At 46.8% G+C, this 23,970-nt stretch overlaps 1 protein-coding gene across 1 annotated transcript; it reads left to right on the top strand.

The window, feature by feature from the left end:
• The first annotated feature begins 9,354 nt into the window (after positions 1–9,354).
• On the top strand, positions 9,355–11,657 carry LOC124691596 (catalase isozyme 2-like). The gene is made up of 3 exons (XM_047224887.1): positions 9,355–9,457; positions 9,711–11,120; positions 11,360–11,657. Exons 1-3 carry the CDS (start codon positions 9,443–9,445, stop codon positions 11,417–11,419), a joined length of 1,485 nt encoding a protein of 494 aa, XP_047080843.1. The 5' UTR covers positions 9,355–9,442; the 3' UTR covers positions 11,420–11,657.
• Positions 11,658–23,970: the final 12,313 nt, after the last annotated feature.

Raw genomic sequence — 23,970 nt, forward strand, 5'->3', positions numbered from 1 at the left:
GAGGAGAGAAGCATACCGGATCGAAGATGGACGTGAAGCTGGACATGGAGCTGGACATGAAGACATCCCATGGACGCGCGAGGGAGGAGCGGGAGGCATGCGCGAGAGGAGGAGATGTTCTAGCCGGCGCCAGGACCGGTCAACCGGCCGCACCGCCGGGCCGCCCGGTCCCAGGGCCGGTCCGACCGGCTCCCACGCCGGATCCATCCGGTTTCAACCGGGTTTCTGGCTTGTGCCAACCGGGGCACATCCAGTATGCCTAGAACCTTCATCCGGTCCACACCCGGCGCCAGGCCCGGTTTGAACCGGACCGGCCGGTCCCAGACCCGGTCGACCGGCCACCAGACCGGCCGACTCCGAGTCTGTCTCGACCAAATCTATTCTGGGTCGGTTATTTTTGTACTTTTTTGACCTGAGGTCATCCTGAACCCCTATATAAGTGCCCAGGACGCCCCCCAAGTTGCTTTAGACCACGTTTAAGATAAACCCTAGTTCATAGTTGTTTGCTTTGCAACTCTATTGAATTTCTACATCCAATTGCATTGATTTGGCGTGGAATCCCTGAATGTCTTGTGTGATCTGTTGTTCCATTGGGAATTAGTAGATTGCAACTTACCGCTTCGTGGTCGGCGGCTACGTGCGCAAGTGTGTGGAGTTGCGAATATCTTGCAGGGTTGAGAGCTGTTGCATTGGCGACAGGGACCAATCGAGAGATCTCGTTGCATCGTACAAGTTATCTTCCACTACATCGTCGTGTTCTTCCGCTGCTATCACCCCGTGATCATCATCACCACCGTTGCTTACTGAGAAGATCGGGCCACCCCTTATCATTCCCCCTCCAATCTTCTCTGCAGCAGCCTCCATTTTGGTGTTTCTGTGTTTGTGCGGCTCTCTCCTCCTGAGAAATCTTCGGAGCCATATATATAGTCGTTTTTAGGGCAAAATATGTCGATAGTTCAAAAAATCAGGAAAATCGGACTATCGAGGTGCGAACGGAGGTGGGTGGCGCGGCTAGGAAGTTGGGCCTCGTTCGCTCCTCAGGCCTCTCCAGGTGTGCTACAAAATTCCATTATGTTCCTCCCGGTGAAAAATGATGCTAAAAAAAATCCCAGATCTATTTGACTCTGTATAGGTCTCGGAGAGTGAAAAATACGGGAAACAGGGTTTTCCTGTTCTGTAGGGTTATAAACCAAATAAAAGGGATCATTGGTAAATCCCCGTAAATCAATGTAAACATGGTATTATTATCATATATGTTGCAAATATGTGGGAATTTAATATGATAAAGGAAGAAGTTTATGTATGCATTTTATATGCATCAAAGTGCAAGCATGGCAGTAAAGTGAAGTTCCAAACACGTTGTAGGCACACAGATTGAACATAACTCAGTAGTAATCTTCTATGACTGCTTACATGTGTAAATGCATAGCTAGTACAAGGAGTAGTTGTACACATCGTAGAACCAGTCCTTGTACCAACTATCGCACTTATACGTGGACAACTTGGCTTAGAAGAATGCAGACATATGTGTTCATCGAAATAACGGGGATTAGACGCTTACAAATCCAAGCAAGAACTAAGCAGAACTACTCTACGGTTATAGATCGAAGCAAGAACTCGTGTGTAAAGCTACTATACTCTTATAGATCGTAGCAAGCCCTTACATATCAAAGCATAAACGTCCAAAAGTACACTAAAAGTGCAGATCGAAGCAAGAAACAAAGGTAAACTACTTTAGGTTTTACTGATCGAAGCACCAAGTAAGCAAAATAGGTAGATTGAACAAAGAACTCTCTATCCCTACACACAACAGCAACTTTGGTGTAGATCTAAGCCAGGGTTGGGAGGTACTCATAGTAATCTGGCAGTCGAACCCAACGGAGGAAGACGACGACATGTCGGCCAGGCGGTGGAGAAAGAGCAGCCGCAGCGGAGGTCCACCGTCTGCAGACGAGACCGCCCCTTACCGTGGTCGCAGGTGAATAGCTATGGACGGAGAGCTCAAAAGGGAAAAATGGTGGCGCACCTTTGGGCGGTGTAAATAGGGGGTATCGGCGGGAGGTGACTGAATTTCTCCCACCGTATTTTTCCCGTCGTGCGCGGGCTCCCGCCATCTCTCCCTCTCATCACCGTGGCGCAGTTTAGCTCCAGCGAGCGCGAGACGAGGCTGCATCGCCGGAAACGGCCAAATCGAGCGTTCCTCCGCGTACAATTTTTCAGGTGCTTTAAAGTTTGTGCGATGCAGGAAATCTTTTTTCATTAGGCAACCAACCACACGTTTTTGATCTCCACGTATGCGAGAAAACCCATTGTTGGCAACTAAACAGACTCTTACTTTTCAACGTACGTACTAGTTGTCAAGTCCATAAAACAGAAAAGATTTACCATTGTGAGTCCATCATGTATAATAAGTTCTGAAATTATTAGCTCTCCAATCTACACAACAGTTCTAAATCTATATAAACTATATATGTAATAGTAAGTGAGAAAATTGGACCGTATGATAAATAAGTACACTGTTCTAGGTGGAATCAAATACAGGAATAAACCAATCGAGCAGCGCATGGAGGAGATATTTTCTCTACATCATGGTCCTACTTGAGCACTCCTACTTCCTGGCCTTATCTCATCATGCAGTACAGCGAGAAGAACGATCTAGGTGGATCATGGATGGGGTTTGTTTTGTTGTCGTGTACCTTCGCTGAGACGAATCTCACCTCGCCATCCTTCTTTGTCAAGTTTTAGTCAAGCTCGTGCGCCTCCTCGATCGGTGCCGATTATCATCTTATTTTTAGCTCCTATCGATTCACTGTTTGTTGATTGCAATGCTTGTACGGCTGTGCTTCTTTTCCTTTTTTTTTTGACGATTCAGTAATAATGCACCGCATTAGCTCTTTCATCATAGAGTAAATAGTAGAGATACCTTCCTCGTCACCTGCAGCTTATAGCCAAATAATCACTCGTCTCGTTTTGTATAGTATAATGAGTGGAAAGACATTCTAGAACTATACCGAGCATATGCCAAATCAATATTTTAAACATAAGACTCGAAAGCCCGACTTTGAATTAACAAAGCCATCAACCAGCCAGGCGTACAACGGTAGCAACTGTTAGATGTATATATTTGTCTATTGTAGTTTCCCCATATGTTAGGGGGCTTTCTGCATATGTGCACCTGTACATGTACTATATATTGTGGCCTTTGGCCCCCTGGTAATACAACAAGCATATTACCCTAACAGCAACAACAGATAAGAAAAAACAGCGAAATGCTGGGGTTACCAGCTAACGATACACCAAAAGGAGCAACAAAGAAGAAGAAGAGAAACAAGCTACAAAACACTAGCTAACTAGGCAGAGAGCTTGATTCCGTCGATGGAAGCGTTGTCTTCATTGCAAGGGCACGGCGCCGAGAACCGCCCGGAACTAACAGATCTCCCATGCTTGCAAAGCGCACCCATGACCGTCGGAGCGTGGTTATCTTCCCGTCTCGAGATACTAAAGAGGGAGGGCTCGATGGAGACGCCTCCAAGGAGGAGAGCGGCGCCCAAGGGCGTCGCCGTCACCCGCACCGGCCGAGGCCTTGCCGGGCTTTCGCCCTAGCCCAACCACCACCCCTCAAGACGCAGCCTTGACACTTATCCTACGACACATAGCTCCCACGGCGTAAGGAAGAAACCACCGGCATCGCCTGAGGCATGACGCTGGCCTAGGAAACCATCCCTGGGTATCTAGGAGGCCGCCCAAACCAGACCGAACACCGTGTATATGTAGCCACGGAGACAACGGCGGCGACAAGCACAAAGAAGGTGGAGAGGGTGTGCCTAAAGCCAAAGAAGAGAACTTTGCGCCGTCGGAGAAGCGCACAAGTTAAGCATGGCGGCGTGATCCAACTACGAAAAAGGAGGGACATTTGGTGACGCCTCCAAGAAGGGACACGTCGTCGAGGACGTCGTCGTCACCCGCAGCGGCCAAGGCCTTGCACAGCTTTCGCCGATGTCCACCCCGAACCCGAGGCCGGCCACCACCATGAGACCGCAGATTGGAAACAGAGCCGCACCGCCGGCAACACTACACCCGGCCTTGCCGGCCCGTGGGACGCAGTGACCTAGACCCCGGTCAACTACGCCAAGCTCAACGCCGACACCAGCCGCGCACCGCCGCAATTGCCGGAGCAACCATAGCGTGTACAGCCCGTCCATGCCGCCTCGGAGCAGCCCCTGCCGTCCATGGCGAAGCACAGCGCCCCGCCAAGCATATGGTGAGGCGGCGACAAGAGCCGGATGCTAACACCGCCACCACCGCATCACCCGCGCGCGACCGTGGCTGGCAAGCAGCAAGCATCAGCAAGCGCCACCCACCCTTGGAGCGGCGTCGCGCGACTGCCCGGAGCCCCTGCCCCGGCAGCCAAGACACAGCCCCAACTGTGCCTGAGGCGGCACGGACCCAACCGTGCCAAATTAATATGACTATCAAGTATCAACAAGTTAGACAGCAATACAGCATGTACTTCCTCCGTTTTTATTTACTTTGTGCTCTGAGCACAAAAAATGGGGCCAGTTTATATAGATGCACAATTATTGGTAGTGACTTAATTAATGTTATGCCGAGTATGACTAGTGTTGGCAAGTGGCCATGTGCTTGTTCCATCTCCCAATATCATCAAATAAAAATGCACCAATATTTCCATGAAATATTGCGTCATGTTTTTAAAAAACAAGATGGGCCCTGGATCCTCGTTCTTTAGGAAAATTAATCTTTGAAGTAGGATATGTTGCCCAAACCATACTTTTTCTGTTAACATACCCTAAACAATCTGGTATGAAACAACGAGACCCATAAAGAAAATTTAACTGAGAAGGATGATTATATATAATGATTCATCCAAGATAATACCGCTCGCAATTATCAAACACATGTATGAAGAATGGGTCAATTTATACATATGACCAGTAGTGACTTAACGAATATTTTGCTAAAAATCACTATTGTCAGCGGTATTTTCATGTGTCCATGTGCTTGTTCCATCCCTTCATATCACAAAATTAGAATGCACCGGTATTTTCATGGAAATGCCACCTCAAGATTTACAACAACAAGATGGCCCTGGCCCCTCCTTCTAAAAGAGAATATCTCTTTCAAGTATCGTTGGTTTGGCGAAATCGCTTTCAGGATTTTGTAGCACGATTTGCTAGACAAGCTCCCACTAAAATCTTGTATTTAAATATCATGAATTTTATAAACTCGTGATGGTATATGACACGGTCGGTAGTTTTGTTTTTTTAGAAGTTAATTTATTCTATGAATATCATATTTGTAAGAAAAAAAATCTATGATATTGATGCTTTGGTGAAATGTATGTAACCTAAGGTACAGTAATACAAAGTAGTACAAGTGGCACACCTCCAAATAAGCATGCCCCCCCCCCCCCCCCGTCCTTGTCCATTTCATTTATATGTCAGTAGGGAGCACATTTTAATAAGTTCTTTTTTCGGTGGATGTGTTGATATTGTAGATGTCTATATTTTGTCAACAAACACGTCCAATTTTAGGAGACCTGTCTCTTTTAACAAACACATTGAGCGGAAACACTTTCACTTTTATAAACTAAATCGAGCATGAAATATATATGAGATATCACATACTTCAGGAAGAGAAAAAGTCTCCCAAACGTTTCCGTTTTCCTCAAAATCATGGAGTGGTTGTTAATAATCTAGGAATGGGCCACCTCTGTTTTAGTGAAGTATATACAAATGAAAAGTTTCCAGTGGTGATTTAATTGTTTTATATATATCAACGCTGTTAGCAAGTAGCCATGTGCTTGTTCCATCCTTGCGTGTCATCGATTAAAAATGTACTAGAAATTTCTATGAGAATATTATGCCAGATTTTCAAAACCAAGATGAGCCCTGGCATGTCCTTCTCAAAGAAAAATATTTGTGAAGTATCATTGGTTTCTATAGGCAATCAATTAAATATTTTGTGCCGAAATTTTCTAGACAAACTCCCTCTTGAATCTCGCTCTCAAATCTCTGGAACCTGAGGAGCTCATGCATAAATTTGGTTACAAATTATTTTATCCTAGAATGTGAAAAACATGTATGACCTATTCCCTTGACTAGAAAGTTTACTAGGTTTAACCAAATATACACATAAAAATATCAGCATTTACAATTTTTGATAAAGGAAAATGCTAGGCTACAACCGGCTGATATTTGCAAAACAGTAGCCACCTTCTGAGATTTTCGATGCACTTAAGTGTGAAAATCCCGCGCATCCAATCATGTAGCAAAAATATTCCACATGTAGCAATTTTTATGCATGCAACATCTGTTAGCAACAATTTTCTCGAATCTCTAAAAACTTGTGACATGTAGCAAAAAATTATTTGTAGCACTTTAAATATAATCATGTAGCAAAACCCAAGAATGTAAGCAACTAATCCCAATTTAGTTGTAGCAACACTTAAAAAAGTTGCCAGGTTTGTGACATGTAGAAAACGAGGATGTAGCATTTTAAACACAACCATGTATCAAAAACCAACAATGTATGCAACAATCCCAATTTGGTTGTAGAAAAACCTGAAAAACATGTCACCGTTTGCTACATTTTCAATACACAAACGTAGCAAAACTCATATGTGTTTGTAGCAGATAGTAACACCAGGGGCAACATCAAAATATCCCGAAGAAGATGACCTTTGCCATTAGCATTGGATGCAACGACTAACCGTCCCTCAACTCGTCGACGCGAAATCATCCTCACCAGAGTACCACTAGTGCTCATCGGATCTTTCTGAGCTTGCCGGCCTTCACTTGTGTGCGCAAGGAAAGGGTTGTGACAAATGAGCTGAACCATGGTTTCGACGGTAGCATCCCAAGGAGATCTGCGGTAAGCGACTGCCGCGCAGGGGAGCAGCTGCTGGGAAGGCCTCTCCTACATCAACGATAAGGGTGCATGGCAACTGTAGCCGAGAAAGGGGATCGCATGGTGGCGGAAGCCCGTGTCGTGGCAGTGCGATCACATGGTGGCGGGAGCATGTGACGCAAGTGGGCATAAGCGACATAGCTATAAGTGGTTGTCAAATAGACTTTTCCTTGGATAAATACACGATAAACAATATTTTTTATGGTGAATCTATTAATATTAATATTAATTGCATATTTTTATCTATAAACTTGTTCAGCCTTAAGAAATATTGACCCGTGTCTCCTGTTATTTAATGTGGCATCACATCAAATAAGCCATGACCCATTATCCTTGTGCCTTATTGTTTGTGAGTAAACATGGCATTTTAGTAGGTAAATATGGGTATGGTAATTCATTTTTTAGGTTATAAGTGGAGTAATTCGACAACTACATATTGCCACGATGCAACAAAAAAAGCAGCTATCTTACTTTTCAAAAGTTCTAGAGCGGTTTCGGAGACGAATAGCATTGTTAATTCATGATTGATTAAGTGGATCAATCGGTACAAGGAAATCAACCAAAGAAGCGCGTGCTGATTTGATTATGGTTAATGAGTCATCAACGCACTACATTGCTCTTTTTTTTATTAAACTTTGTACTGTGAACCTATGACCGGGAAATGTGACCAAATTCAGGTGCAACTGTAGTGAGTGAAAAACAACCATCGGTGTTAATTTTTCGGCTATTCCCACCGGTTTTCTTGAGCTGTAGCATTAAGAAGGTCATAGATGCCACGGATCAACTATAATATATGTGCATATTAAGTTCCTGGTTTGTTTTGTTTCCTTGATTAATACACTTGTTACGTGACATCAATAAAACAACATTTGCTGCAAACTTTATTTTTTTGAGCAAATTCGTTCTTCTCGTACCAAAACAACGAGCCCTACAAGATCGACCCAACCATATAAAATTATACTTTTTCTTTTATAATGTGGGTTATTACATTTTCTGATATATGAAGAACAAATCTATAGTTGGATGGTTACGAGCGTATTTCCGCCACATGTTTGGCATCTTATTTTATTTGTTCATTATGTAGAACATTCTTCCCAGTGCGACAGACGTTTCATGGATTCAGTCTTTTGTAGACATTGTGTATGTGTGTATGTGGGCGTGCATCGCTTGGCGTTTGTAACAAAATAGTTTTGAGGCTTTGTTTGGGGTTTGACATCAAATGGTAGATTTACGATGAAATCTATGTATGAGGACCTTATGAGCGATCACACTCCATACCTGAGAAAATATCTGTGGAAAGTTAAAGTACCTCTAAAAAAAGAATATTCAAGTGGTTTCTTAGTAATAAGGTCTTGTTAACTAAAGATAATTTAGCTAAGCGGAATTGGAACGGATGTATGAAGTGTGTTTTTTGTGGGGAACAGGAAACCGTTGAACATGTGTTCATTCAGTGTCCATTAGCTAAACTTCTTTGGCGTACGGTCAATTTCACTTTTGTTCTTCCACCTCCAACCAATATTACAAATATGTTTGGTAATTGTTTAAATGGAGTAGATAGACAATCTAAAGCTTTCATCCATATTGAGGTTTCTGCTTTATGTTGGTCTATTTGGAGAGCAAGAAATGATATTATTTTTAACAAAAAACAATCTTTTCATTACTTGCAGGTTATCCATATGATGGCGCACTCAGTTCAGCTATGGGCTCTCCTTTCGCCGGAGGGACGGGATGCCATTGTTTTTGGATGCACAAGGCTCCAGAAGGTCGCTCAGGATATTTTGTGGCAGGCTGGCTGGCGTCATACTAGGAGGCTACAGTGATGTGTAGTTTTACTATGTTCCTTTTGTTTCGCTGGTTGATTTTTATATCAACTATAGGCGATGATTGAGATGTTCGAGATGTAAAGACTATTTACAACTACGTTTTAATAAAAGGCCATATGCATCATGATGATGCAGAAACCGAGGTTAAACTCCCCATTTCAAAAAAAGGCAATACACATGACCCGATTCTTAGACATATGCAACGTTCTCTGGGAACTTTCACTTAATTACATACGTATTACGTTTAGAGCATTGAGTTACGGTGGGTGATTGCAAATGGCCAAATGTGCAACGCTGGCGAGATCAGATGGAAGGGGATATGTATGCAGGCTTGGCATGTTGTGTACTTGCGCGACGCCGACGACGATGATGATGATGCCGGAGCAGCCACGATGCCTTGCACCTGCAACTGCAATTGTCACCGCTACAGTATTTCCACACGTGGGGTCCCACCAAACCCTATCCTCTCGTTGTCTTTTTGCCGGTACCGTGAAACCTGTCCGGTCCCTACCTGTCAGGGAGTGATCACAGCAGCCTGGCTATCACGCCACCTTCGGCCACGCCGTTATTTAAGGACTGCCTACAGCTCACTGGAGTGGCAAGGCAAGCAGAGTGACTGAGTGAGAGTGAGCTGGCCACGCTCCCCTCCTAGCTGAGCTGAGCTGAGCTGCTCCTCCGAGGAAGAAGGAAACATGGATCCCTGCAAGGTAGGCGGCATCAGATTAAATAATTGATTAGCATCACATCCCTGCAAGTACTTCCTAGTCGATGTTGAATTTAAGTTCTTTTTGTCCAAGATGCTGAATTTAGCGTGCACTGTCTAGTCCAGTTTTTGGAACAGAGCAATTTTGAGAGAATTCCTGACCATCTTCATAGAGTTCTTAATTCAGTGTACTACTACTCCCGATCGGTCTTAATTAATTCAGTTGCTGCGTGTTGTTGCGTGCATGGGGAGAGCAGTTCCGCCCGTCGAGCACCTTCGACAAGAAGACGACGACGACGAACGCCGGCCAGCCAGTGTGGAACGACAACGAGGCGCTCACCGTCGGCCCGCGCGGCCCGATCCTGCTGGAGGACTACCACCTACTGGAGAAGATCGCGCACTTCGCACGCGAGCGCATCCCGGAGCGCGTCGTGCACGCGCGCGGCGCCTCCGCCAAGGGCTTCTTCGAGTGCACGCACGACGTCACCGGCCTCACCTGCGCCGACTTCCTGCGCGCGCCCGGGGCGCGCACCCCGGTCATCGTCCGCTTCTCCACCGTCATCCACGAGCGTGGCTCGCCGGAGACCATCCGCGACCCGCGCGGGTTCGCCGTCAAGTTTTACACGCGCGAGGGCAACTGGGACCTGCTGGGCAACAACTTCCCCGTCTTCTTCATCCGCGACGGCATCAAGTTCCCCGACGTCATCCACGCCTTCAAGCCCAACCCCAAGTCGCACGTCCAGGAGTACTGGCGCGTCTTCGACTTCCTCTCCCACCTCCCCGAGAGCCTCCACACCTTCTTCTTCCTCTTCGACGACGTCGGCATCCCCACCGACTACCGCCACATGGACGGCTTCGGGGTCAACACCTACACCTTCGTCACCCGCGACGGCAAGTCACGCTACGTCAAGTTCCACTGGAAGCCCACCTGCGGCGTCAGCTGCCTCATGGACGACGAGGCCACCCTCGTCGGCGGCAAGAACCACAGCCACGCCACCCAGGACCTCTACGACTCCATCGACGCCGGCAACTTCCCCGAGTGGAAGCTCTTCGTGCAGGTCATCGACCCCGACGAGGAGGACAAGTTCGACTTCGACCCGCTCGACGACACCAAGACCTGGCCCGAGGACCTCGTCCCGCTCCAGCCCGTCGGCCGCCTCGTCCTCGACCGCAACGTCGACAACTTCTTCAACGAGAACGAGCAGCTCGCCTTCGGCCCCGGCCTCGTCGTCCCCGGGATCTACTACTCCGACGACAAGATGCTGCAGTGCAGGGTGTTCGCCTACGCCGACACGCAGCGCTACCGCCTCGGACCAAACTACCTCATGCTCCCCGTCAACGCGCCCAAGTGCGGATTCAAGAACAACCACTACGACGGCGCCATGAACTTCATGCACCGCGACGAGGAGGTCGACTACTACCCGTCCCGCCACGCGCCGCTCCGGCAAGCCGACCCGCCCAGCTTCCCCGTGCCGACACGGCCCATAGTAGGAAAAAGGGAGAAGACGAGGATCAAGAAGGAGAACGACTTCGTGCAGCCTGGGGAGAGGTACCGCAGCTGGGCGCCCGACCGGCAGGACAGGTTCTGCAAGAGGTTTGCTGATGCGCTGGGCCATCCCAAGGTCAGCCATGAGCTCAGGATCATCTGGATCAACTTCCTCAGACAGGTCAGTACTATTCACTAGTATATAAACCATCTCTCACTGCCGCTACGCTAGCTAGTGCTAAAGTTCATATGATTCATCAATTCATACATGCATGGATGATTTCACTCTGGAGCCTGCACGAGTTTCACACTCACTAACTGAATCTGGACTATATATTCAACACTCACTAAACTGAATTTGGACCATATGTTCCGAACAAAAAACTAACTGAATCTCGATTTATTTGGCGATCGATGCAGTGTGACGAGTCGTGTGGGATGAAGGTGGCCAACCGCCTCAACGTCAAGCCAAGCATGTGATGGATGGATCTGCAATGGACCGGTGTGTCTAAAAGTTTGACCTGTAAAACTTTGTGCTATATATCTCCCGGACCATCAATAAGAGACCATGTCCAGATCTACTGTACATGGATCAGGCATGGGATCAATTATCTACTGTGCTATTACAAAGTTATTATGTTGCTATCTTCTGTAATGTCGCAGTGCCCTTCCTGGTCCAGCTATAACTAAAGTGGGTAGTACTGTGCTTTCGGACCAACCTTATTTTCCCACCTTTATTCTGGTTCAGCTATTTCTTACTTCCGCATGAATTTTCTCAAAATCTCATTCACCTAAATCGTACCATTCTAAATGCCCAAATTTATGAAATAGAGTTTTTTTTAAAGATCGGAATCAGACAATCATAACAACAGAACTATATGAACACAAAGTCGTGGTTCCCGCTATTCCTTTTGCTATGGACGCCAGCACAAAACCGGAGGATATATCGTCGTACTTTAGGAACCTTTTTTTGGCAAATGTACTCCCTCTGTTGTTCCATACATATTAAACATGGTGGATGGTACCAGAGGGCACACGCTCCCCCCACGCTCTCGTGTCGTTCCCGCGTGCACAAATCCTAACAAGGAGTAGAACGCGTGGGCAACCCGGGGGTGATTCGTGAAAGTATTTTTTTTTAACAATTTTCTTTAGCGTTTCAAAGTGGGTTTATCATAGTTGAAAAATAATTGCCAATTTATTTGGAGTTCAAACCATAGAATGTATTGATGAAAGACAACATAAACATGTTGCATTGCTTTTCATTGTCGACCACAACGTTTCATTATATTCCGGAGTTCAGGTTTTAAATTTTGTTAATTTTGAAATTATTTAAGGAATTCAATAGAAATAAATACATGTGTTTAAACAAATTATTAATTTGATTAGTATTCTTACTCCCTCCGATCCATATTACTTGCCACTAATATACGTTTATCTGGATATATTTTAGTTCTCATCATTTGTACATATGATCCATTTAATAGAAAATTACTATAGGGGTTTTCCCTACGTTTTCACTATCAAAAAAAAAAAAATTAAACTCTAGGTACATTCATACTAGTGGCAATAATATAAATCAGAGGGAGTACTTATATATATGGCTTCGTCAACCTCAAGATATGCCGGCTCAGTCCCTCGGAGGTGCTCATAGGGGTAGGGTGTGCGTGCGTGCGTTCATAGGGGTGTTTGTACGTGCGTGTTTGTGAGCGTCTGCGTTGTACTGTGTTCTCAAAAAAAAAAAAAAAATCTGGGATTGAGGACTAAATGAATGTGTGAAGCATTGTCGGCCATTGTACTATATACATGCAAAAACTTACCTGTTTGTCTATATCTCGAAGAAAATAGACCAAATGGATGGCTAGATCTCAACAAAAAAAATGCACCGCTAGAGTTGCATTTCTCCAAAGGGCCACGACTTATTTGGTGTGATGTCACGTCACCTGTACTAGTGTACTAGGTTATCTTCTATGCGCATCATCGAGAGCCGGAGTCTAAGAAACTGATCCGAGGAGTCTTAAATTGACGAAGTGACTATATACGCCTCACTATTCTTTGCTTAGATGGATCCTTCGCAGAAAAAGTAACCTGGAAATGACAATTAATTGGATCTCCGCTGGAGAAACATGGAAATATGTGTGTTTTGCTTGACAATTTTATAAACCTGATGTAGTATTATTAAAAAGTAATGGAGCAGTACTACATGTCCGGAAATTCAATTCGGCTCCCGGGTGCATATGCTCCCTCTAGCAAAAAATCATATTTCGAAATGTCAAAAAATTTAGATAAAAAATCCTGCATGTACATATCCATAATATAAGTGTGTTTGTCAAGTTTCACGAAAAAACATCGTCAAAGAACCAGCCGCCTCCCTCTCCCGCCCCCCTCCCGGGCGGCGGCGGAGGCTCCTCCTCCCCCGCATCCCACAGCCGCCCACCGCCAGCTGCCCTCCAGCCGCTGCCACTGCCGGCAGCGGTCCTGGCCACGGCGCTGGCCTCGGCCCCGGCTCCCGTGCCCCGGCCCCAACCATGGTCCCGGCCCCGGCCCGGCTCTGGCGGTGGTGGCGGCACCCCCTCCAATGAAACGACGAGGGGGAGAAGAGGGTTTCCGCGGCGGCGTTCGATGGGAGGTGATCAAGCGCCGGTGGAGGAAGCCGGGCGGCACGGCTACTTGGCCGGGGCCTGAGGCTCTCCGTCGGTAGCCATGGAGGATTCGGTGGAGCGGTGGCGGCCTCTGCCCTCGGTAACGGTTCGGCGGTGGTATGCATGATCCGCGCCGCTGTCCTCTTCCCCGGTGATCCGGCCGGAGGGATTGGCGGCGTGGGGGTTGCTGATGTTGCTTTGTTTTTGGTGGCGGTCCTCGGGTTTCTCGCATGAGAGGATGAAGATCTTTCGGAGGTAAGTTTGCTTTGATCTGGCTGGAGAGATGAGTTCCGGAAAGCTCCGCTGGCGAATGGAACAGTGCATCTTTTGCCTGGAGTTTGCTGGATCGGGTGGTATTCGGTCGCGCGCATCCATGTTTTTATTCCGACCGTTTGGTTCCGGAGGGAGCGGCGCGGAGCTCTATTCCGTGTTGACATCGGGTGACTTTTTGGTCCATGGTGAAGTCGGAAGAAGGAATATCATGAAGGCCGGATTGGTGGACCGGCTAAAGGAGGTTTGAGTCTCCGTGATGCTTGAGGATCTGCTTGGCGTTCCGGGCTCTGCAGCTGTGGTATGCATGTGGGGGCGGCAGCACAGGGGGAGTTCAGAGTCTTACCTCTTAGGGTGAAAACCCAAGGTCTGGCCTTAACTGGTTGTGCCTGTCAATGATCTTGTTGGAGGCATTTTTTGAGAGTGAGGACTATCTTCAGGGTGAAATCCTAAAACCTTTCGTCGGACGACGACGGTGTTGGTGCACTGTTCCCTTCTTGGAGGCGTCGTTTTTGGAGAGTCTGTACTTCAGGTGTTGTCACGGTGGTGGTTGTATTGATGTTGCTAGGTCTAGAAGGCTGTAGGGAAACTTTTATTTCTTAGTTTTCTTTATTCTTTTTTGGCTGTGTGCATCTGTACTACCACTAGAGTGGGGCGTTGTTGCAGAGGCTGGGTGTAATTGGTATCTTCTGATATTAATATATTCCATTTATCTAAAAAAAACTAAATCGTCAAAAGAAGGGCAAGCACAAACATACAAACATCGCAATCAGTCGACAGTGAATGGATAGGAATTTAAAAAAAACCATAATAATCGGCACCATCGTGTAGGTGCACGAGCTTGACTAAAACTTCAAAAGAAAGATGACGAGGTGAGATTCGTCTCAGCGAAGGTACACGACAACAAAGCAACACCCATCCATCTGGATCGATCTTCTTGCTGTAGTGCTGGCCTTGCTACTGCATGATAGGATAGGAGCAGGAAGTTGGCGTACCGGACCACCAGGACCTTGACATACCTCCAGGCTCCAAGAAAATATCTCGTCTGTGCATCGATCGTGATTGAGTTATTCCAATATCCGATTCCATCTAGAACCGTGTACTTATTTATCATATTCTAAATCAATTTCTTACTTCCTCGAGAAACAAGTGATTTGAATTTGTATAGATTCCTATGTTACACACAAAAACACGTCTAGAGAAATACGGATCCGGACAAATCTCAGACACTTATTTCATTTCCGAACGGAGGGTGCAGTACTTTTTTACATAGGATTTATAGGAAATATGTGTTGATAGGACAACTAATAAGTTGAGAATTAATTCGGTATTCTGGATATGCACAATGGTAAATATTTTCTACTTATAGATTTGAGAATAGATAGGTAAAATCTAACCACACACGTCGACTCAAAATGGTAAATCTTGTTTGACCATTAATTTGGTCAATAAAATAAAAATATGGGTCATAATTTTCTTTAGAAAACTATTTTAAATATGAGTTCAATGGTATATCTTTATATTCTTACGTGGAAATGGATCGACATCCTTTCTTGGACCTAAACCAATGAATTAAAGGACAGGTCCCGCGAAGGAAGAAACCACTGCAGTGAAGTACATGAGCTGTGTCCTTGGACGACAGTGCCTGCTATATCCTATCCACCTAAACCTAATCATGGCATACATGGTATAGTAGATCGGACTGAGAGCGTGTGACTCAACAAGTTACCAGGTGCACCAGGCCGGGACCAAATAACCACACAGGCAAGCACGCGCTCGTAGCAATCCAACACATAGGGCGTGTTTGGTAGGCTGCATCCCACTTGGTTCGCATCGGGCCAGCAATTTTCGGCCCGCTTGGTTGTCTGGGCCGAGCTGCGTTGTTGCAGCAACCACTTCTCAAAGCAGTGTTGGGCCAGACCCTAGAGGAACGCCCGGTTCGGCAGTTTCCAGCGGTGCAGGCAAATCTCCACGTCCGCTGATGCAAAGTGGAATCTTCGGCGCACGGGTGGAGACGAGAATGGACATGGCGGGAGCTGCGGCGCGCATCGGCGAAAAGCGAAAAGGGGGGCGGGAAGGATTCCGTCACCTCCTGCCGCTCGCCATGGCCTATTTCTACCCCTCCTCCACTGTCCCCCCCCCCCCCCAAATTTCGAGCTCCTCCTCCCGTCGGCAAGAAGGTAAGAGGCGCACGCATCTCCGGTCGGTGACGGTTGCAGCGGCGTCGGCGGTGGCGAGTACATCTGGGATACCTCCTGGTCCAGCGCATCTTCACCTCCGTACATGACTGTAAGCCATCCCTTATCCCCGGACTGCGGTGATGTTTAGATCTAGGTTAGGAGTTGTTAGATCTTGCCTAGGGTTTGGTCTTGTAGCAGGGGTTAGTTCGGATTGTAGTGAGCTATCATGATCTAGCTAGGATTCGACATTTCCGTATGCTACTGCCATGATCTTACCTAGGGTTTGTTCTTATAGCATGGGTTAGTCCAAAATGTGCTCACCTGCAATGATCTTGCCTAGGGTTTGTTCTTGTAGCAGGGGTTAGTCCAAAATGTGCTCACATGCCATGATCTTGCCTAGGGTTTGTTCTTGCAATGAACTGCTTGTCTAATTTAGGATGTACTACGATGTGTGAGGACTCCTTCTGCGATGATTTTACCCAGGCGCTTGTCTGCGTTGGGGACTCTCAGATCCCTTCGCAAGTTCCCGATTCACAGCCCGCGTATGAGTCCAACACTAGTAGAAAAAGGCTCATTAGTGGCGCACCAAAAAGCAATTCTGTGGCGCATGGGCGGTGCACCACAGAATTCTCGCCACAAAAATAAGAATTATGTGGCGCACCTGCTCATGCGCCACAGAAAGTCTTATTTCTGTGGCGCACCGGCGGGTGGTGCGCCACAGAAAGCGAAAGTCTTATTTCTGTGGCGCACCACCCTCCGGTACGCCACAGAATTTTCTATGGTCGCCGGAGGAGGAGGAGCAACGGCGGTTGCGTCCGCCCGGCGGGGGATGAGCAGCAGCGGCGTTCGGCCAAGCGCCCGTGCGGAAGGAGTAGCGGCGGTGGCCTCCGCCCGGCGGGGGGATGAGCAGCTGCGGCCTCGGCCTCGCGCCCGTGCGGGAGGAGCAGCTTTGGCCTCCGCCCGGCGGTGGGTTAGCAGCGACGCCGGGAATGCGCGCCGTGAGGCTTTATCTCCGCGAGGTCCGCGACTCCCAGGCCAAGGTCGGCTGCGTCCCGCCCACCATCCAGCTTCGCCTTGCTCCGTCCCGCTCCGTCCAAGGTGTTGTTCTGCTCGAGTGCTCGAGCTCTGCGGCATTGCGACCATCCGTACCTCCGCTGGTTCTTTCTAAACGAGATCCTCCTCTCCGACGAGACTGCCGGCAACCTCACCGAGTCACCGCTCTGGACTCTGGAGGAGCACGTCATCAACATCAACCACATCACCGGAAGAGGCCCCGCCTCCATCCTTGTGGTCTGCTGCGCTTCTTGAGTCTTCCTGTCAGAGCTCAATGACCTCTACGCCCGAGTTCTTTTCGAGATCAGCGAGTGGGCCAGCCTTGATTTCTCAGGCTGGCACAGAGCAACCTCGCCGGGATGCAATGTGGAGAGAAACCAGAATGCACCGGCGAACGAGCACCGTCGCCTTCATCCCTTGTTTAGCTCAGGCCGCCGCCGTACGCAGTACGGTGCTGGTTCAGAACGAGTTCGTGTGCTTGTAGAGAGATGGGGGGGGGGGGGGGTAGATGCTTTAATTCTTGGTCCCCCACGGCTGTATTCATACTTGTATTTCCCATATGTTAGAAGACAGACAGTTGCTGTTGTGGTCCCAATCTCAAAAGCTGAGGCCAATGAAAGTTTGCCATCTGCCGGGTTCATATGCCGCTCGGTGCAACGGAGAGTTTTCCACCACAACCATAGAAATTCTTCTTCAGACTAGGAACTTATCATTTACATGCCGGCTATCGGTGTACGTTGGTCGCATGAAACATGGCGTCCGAGGCAACCAAAGACAAGGCCGTCGGCTTCGGAGATGAGTTCATTCTCGACGAGATCCTCGCGTGTCGCTATGCCACGCGCGCTGGAGCTCCCGCTCACCGCTCATAACAATGCGGGAACGGCTTCTCATAAAATGCAGGAACGGATTCATTGGAAAGAACAACATTGAACCCCACAATGCAATGCAGGAATAGCTTCTTATAAAATGCGTCTTGTTTATCTCAAAGATCGAACTGGGAGGAATATCTATCCCAATGCCAAAAAAATATTTTACTACGTTTAGTAGCTTTTTAATGGCTTCTCTTGTCTTACCACGAATGAGTGGTTTTATCACAGAATTAGTACTATTTTTTGGACTAATCACTAGTCCAAAATTTATTAAGGAGAAGATCTAGATAATTTGGAAATGGGAATGTTCTGAATTCTTATTAACGATCACACATAACACAGTTCACACGATATAGTTCTGTTGACATGTACATGATCATATAATGTACCACAGATGACTACTTCAACTCGTCCAAAATGCCGATTGAAACGCCTCGAACCTTTTGTTTCTTTCGATGCCACCGCAACCGAGGCTGATCCATTCGCAGGGCTCCGGTGTCTCGTCCTCGTCCTCGCCCGACGAAACATCTGGCTCTTCTATTTTCGATAACATGAAGAACATGTCGCCCGTAGCCCTGTCTAGCTGCATGCTCTACAGAAAGAAAACGTTGATCGGTCAATAAGCCTATTCTGTCTGAAACGAGCAAAGAGAAGCAGTTCTAAGTAGCTGCTGTGGGGTGATAGATGCATGGGGATCTGTACGTACCAGGAGTTTGCAGGGGAGACGGGTCGGTTTATCACAGAGGCATTTGAAGAGCGCCTTCTTGGACGGCGCCGTGACGGCGATCTCCGGGAGGTCGCAGGGCAGAAATTTGGACCAGACGTCGTCGGAGTCGGCCACGGCGCGGAATGTCCGGGAGACAGCGGCCGCGCAGCAGGGCGTCGGGAGGTGACGTGAGAGAAATCACCGCCGCCAGGAGCTCCTCCGGCAGGCGCTCGATGTCACGAGCGGCCGTCTCCATTGAAAAATCGCCTTCTTGTTCGAGGTGTAGTGTCGTTGCGCGATTGGTTCAAGAAACTAGCCTCTGCCGTCGAGTGCTAGCTAGTTCAACAAGCTAAACTAAGCTAAGCTAGCAGTAGCACACAAACGCACGCGCGCACGTTTATTGCTTTCAACTCACAAATCGGTACAAAGTTTGACGGCCTAGCCGTAGCTTAATTTATACGTATAGTACTATGCACTCTTGATCGACCTATACAAAGCGAGACCGACGATAGTCCGACTAGGAGTTGAACTACGAATCTACCCGGACATGAACTACATAACCTACGTGCACACGACGTCAGATCAGACACGAGTTGCAAGTTGGTCGCCGAGGAGCCTTTTTACTCCGTCCGCGCTCATTTTGTACTCCTGTGCTGATCCAAGTCGTACCTGAATCAAAATACGTCCGAGATGGACTACAACTCCGATCGAGATTTCCCTGTTTCCCATTATATATCTCCTCTTGATTTTGCGCGGCACAATGACAACCCCAATCATCGATTTTTTTTCCTGTTGGTGGGAGCTGTTTACTTTACTAGATCAACTAGAGTAGCATCCGTGCGGGTAGACACTATATCTATATGTATACTGCAAGATCGGAGAGAGATCGAGAGAGGTATGGGAGACAAACCTTCTCCCTTCGAGGAGGAGCTCGAGCCGTTGTCCATGGGGACGGCGCGAGTGGCGTGAGCGTGCGGTGGCGGCGGTGGCGGAGCTTCCCGTGAGCACTCGCGCTAGCCCTAGATCGGTAGGGAATGTAGGTGGGGTGACCGGCGGCGCGGTGAACCTCGTACCGTGTGCCCCGGCCCCCACCTCTTTATATAGCGCAGGTCACGGGGGCCCACCAACCATAAGAGGGTTGGACGCCCCCGATCGGGCGCGAACGAGGTCAAGGACTTGTTACCGATCCGTTGGAATCGGTGACGTGGAGATCATCCTAACATTCTCCCCCTTGATCTCAACTTTTCTTTTAACTTTATACTTTCACTTTATTCGTTTCATATTGGATTAGTTCATAGGGCATGTTTCATCGTCACAGCTCTATTGCCGATAGAATCAGACAGCCACAATGCACTTCTCTGTTTTGAAACAAATTCTTTTACTTTTGGGCCTCTTATGATCCAGGATAGGTAAGACTTTCCCTTAAACCCATGCCGGCTACGTGCTCCTTGAACACGCTGGGTGGTAAGCCTTTCGTTAGCGGATCCGCAAGCATATCTTTTGTCCTTATATGCTCGAGACTTATTGTTTGATCCTGGACCTTGTGTTTCACAACATAATACTTAACCTCAATCGGTTTCGTAGCATTACTCGACTTGTTGTTGTGAGCATAAAATACTGCAGTGCTCATTGTCGCAGTACATCTTTAGTGGTTTGTCAATACAATCTACCACTTTCAAGTCGGGTATGAATTTCTTTAACCATAATGCCTGCCCCGTGGCTTCATAACATGCTATAAATTCTGCATACATCGTGGATGATGCAACTATGGTCTGTTTGGAGCTTCTCCACGAAATAGCTCCCCCTGCGAGGGTGAATACATATCCGGATGTGGATTTTCTATCATCTTTATCCCCCGCAAAATCTGCATCTGAATACCCTCTTATTTCTAGGGAATCAGATCTTCTGTATGTTAGCATGTAACTCTTTGTGCCTTTCACATAACGCAATGCCTTCTTTACCATTTTCCAGTGTTCGAAACCTGGATTTTCTTGATATCTACCGAGTACTCCGGTGATAAATGCTAAGTCAGGGCGAGTGCACACTTGTGCATACTGTAGGCTTCCAATAGCCGAAGCATATGGAACCGCTTTCATTTGATCGAGCTCGTATTGATTTTGGGGACTTTGATGGTTCCCAAAACTGTCGCCCTTGACTATAGGGGCAGGTGTGGCACTGCACTTGTGCATATTATACTTACTTAGAATCTTTTCTAAATAAGCCTTTTGCGATAGTCCTAATACTCCATTGTTTCTATCTCGGTGAATTTCTATGCCCAAAACATATGACGCTTCACCAAGATCTTTCATATCAAAATTTGAGGACAAGAACTTCTTTGTCTCTTGCGGTAGACTAACATCACTGCTGGCAAGCGTAATATCATCCACATACAAGATTAGGAAAATATATTTCCCACTTTTAAACTTTGCATAAACGCAATTGTCCTCAATATTTTCTTTAAACCCAAATCTCTTAATTGTTTCATTAAACTTTAGATACCACTGTCCTGGAGGCTTGCTTTAATCCATAAATGGATTTCTTTAGGCGGCATCCCATTTCTTCCTTGCCTTCCATGATAAAACCCTTGGGTTGTTTCATGTAGACATTTTCTTCTAAATCCCCGTTTAGAAATGCCGTCTTTACATCCATTTGATGCAACTCTAAATCAAAATGTGCAACTAGTGCCATGATGATCCTGAAGGAATCCTTACATGAGACCGGAGAAAATGTCTCATTGTAATCTATCCCTTCTCTTTGTGTAAATCCTTTTGCCACAAGTCGTGCTTTGTACTTTTCGACATTCCCATTGGAGTCATATTTTATTTTGTAGACCCATTTGCAGCCCACTCGTTTTGGCTCCTTTAGGAATATTCTCTAAGTCCCAAACATTGTTGGTACTCATCGATCTCATTTCGTCTTCCATGGCCTCCACCCACTTTGATGAATCTGGGCTTCTCATGGCTTCTTCATATGAAGTGGGATCACCTTCCATATGAACTCTTTCTGTGTTGTAAACTTTGTAATCAGTCGAAATGGCTGATTTTCTAGCTCTTGTAGACCTTCTAGGGGCCACATTCTCTTGAGCATTCTGTTCCTCAACTTGTGGCTCAGCTTCTGGAGGTGGCTGTTGTTGCTCCCTTTCATGCTCAACAAATGGTTCATTCGTCTCCTGACGGACAGGTTCCGAATTTTCACTCATCGTTGTCATGGGTGGAGTCACAACGAGCGCTTGCACCACAATCGCAGGGATCGTCGGTACAGGTGCACATGGTAGCGCAAAAAATGGCTCCTGAGTCATCGGATTGGGTGCATGCACCCTCTTCTCCTCAAGATCAATTTTCCGAGCTACCATGCTCCCCCTCATCATTTCGTCCTCTAAGAAGACAGCATGTCTCGTTTCCACAAACTTTGTATATTTGTCTGGACAGTAGAAACGATAACCTTTTGACTTTTCAGGATAACCAATAAAATGGCAACTGACTGTTTTGGTATCTAACTTTGCGATATTTGGATTGAATACTTTGGCCTCAGCAGGGCTCCCCCACACTTTCAGGTGGTTTAGAGAAGGCACTCTCCCTGTCCATAGCTCATACGGCGTTTTGGGCACCGATTTGCTTGGTACTCTGTTTAGAATGTGAATAGCGGTTTTTAACGCCTCAATCCACAATCCCAATGGTAGGGTGGAATAGCTCATCATACTCGCGCACCATATCCATAAGGGTACGGTTGCGCCTTTCGGCTACCCCATTCGCCGAGGTTCGCCCGGCATCGAGCATCGGCGACTATTCCGATCTCCGTAGGAACCTTGCAAAAGGTCCAGGGACTTGGCCATATGGAGTATGTCGACCGTAGTACTCCCCTCCACGATCGGATCTCGACTATCTTTATTCTTTTATCATGCTGATTTTCAACTTCAGCTTTGAATATTTTGAATTTATCCAACGCTTCGTTCTTTCTTTTATTGGATAAATATAACCATATCGGGAGTAATCATCCGTGAATGTTATGAACGAATCATAGCCATCCACACTTTTCACCGGAAATGGTCCACATATATCGGTGTGAATTATTTCTAGTGTTGCTGTGCTTCGATTTGCACCCTTTTTAATTTGCTTTACAAATTTTCCTTTAATGCAATCGATGCACTGTTCTATGTCTGAGAATTCTAATGGAGGAAGAATATCATTTTTAACGAGTCTTTCTATTCTCCCCCTCGAAATATGGCCTAGGCGACGATTGCCATAATTTCGATGATTCATCAGATTCTTTTTCTTTTCTTTCCTTCTGTTTCCGACGAGGATATTTGTTCATTCACTTTACACACAGACATTACTTTTTCACGCAAGGACAATAAATAAAGCTCATCATGGAGTATAGCAACCCCAACATAAGAATTATTACACCATATGGCACATTTGCCATGTCCAAAAAAACATTGATAACTGTCTTTATCTAAGCGCGATACACTTATTAAATTTCTATGTATGGAAGGAACAAATAAGACATCTCTAAGCAGAATAGTCAAGCCATCAGCTAGCTCCAAGAGGACGTCGCCAACAGCTTCAACTTCTGCTTGAATTCCATTCGCGACTTCAACGCATCCTTCGCCTCTTTTCGTAGTCCTCGTCGAATGGAATCCCTGTAAAGAATTTGCAACATGAACAGTTGCACCTGAATCAATCCACCAAGTAGATTTCGAAAACTGTGTATACAGGGATTCATTTACAAAGGAAACTAAATTGTTACCTTTCTTTGCCATTAGTTCTTTCAGAAAAGCAGGGCAGTCTTTCTTGTAGTGCCCAGTCTTCTGACAGTGAAGACACTGATCTTTGTTCACTGGCAATGGCCTGGGCTGGAACTTCTGCTGATGCTGCATTGGGGCTTTACCATATTGCTTTGAAGGAGAACCATTGTTGCTTGGTGTGAAGGGCCTTTTCTTATTGTCCTTCACATAATTGATGGTACCTCCATTCTCGTGCCTTGAGTCTATCCTCCTCTTGCACACACATGGCAATGGTCTTTTCAATGTCCCATTTCTCAGGGCTCATGTTGTAATTGATGACAAAGTTTTCAAACTGTTGTGGCAATGAAGCCATCACCAAGTGAACCAGAAGTGCAGGCTTCAGCTCCAGGTCAGCATCCATGGGCTTCAGCTTTGCAGCCATGTTGCTCATCCTGAGGATGTGCTCCCTGATGCCATGTGCACCTCCAAGTATACTTTTTCTGTCACCGACTGCTTCAACAGCTGGGTTGTATATGTCTTTGAAGAACCAGTGAACTGGCTCTTTATCTTTTCTAGGTACTCCCCAGCGGA

Source organism: Lolium rigidum, chromosome 2 (assembly GCF_022539505.1).
Source record: "Lolium rigidum isolate FL_2022 chromosome 2, APGP_CSIRO_Lrig_0.1, whole genome shotgun sequence".
NCBI lineage: Eukaryota > Viridiplantae > Streptophyta > Magnoliopsida > Poales > Poaceae > Lolium > Lolium rigidum.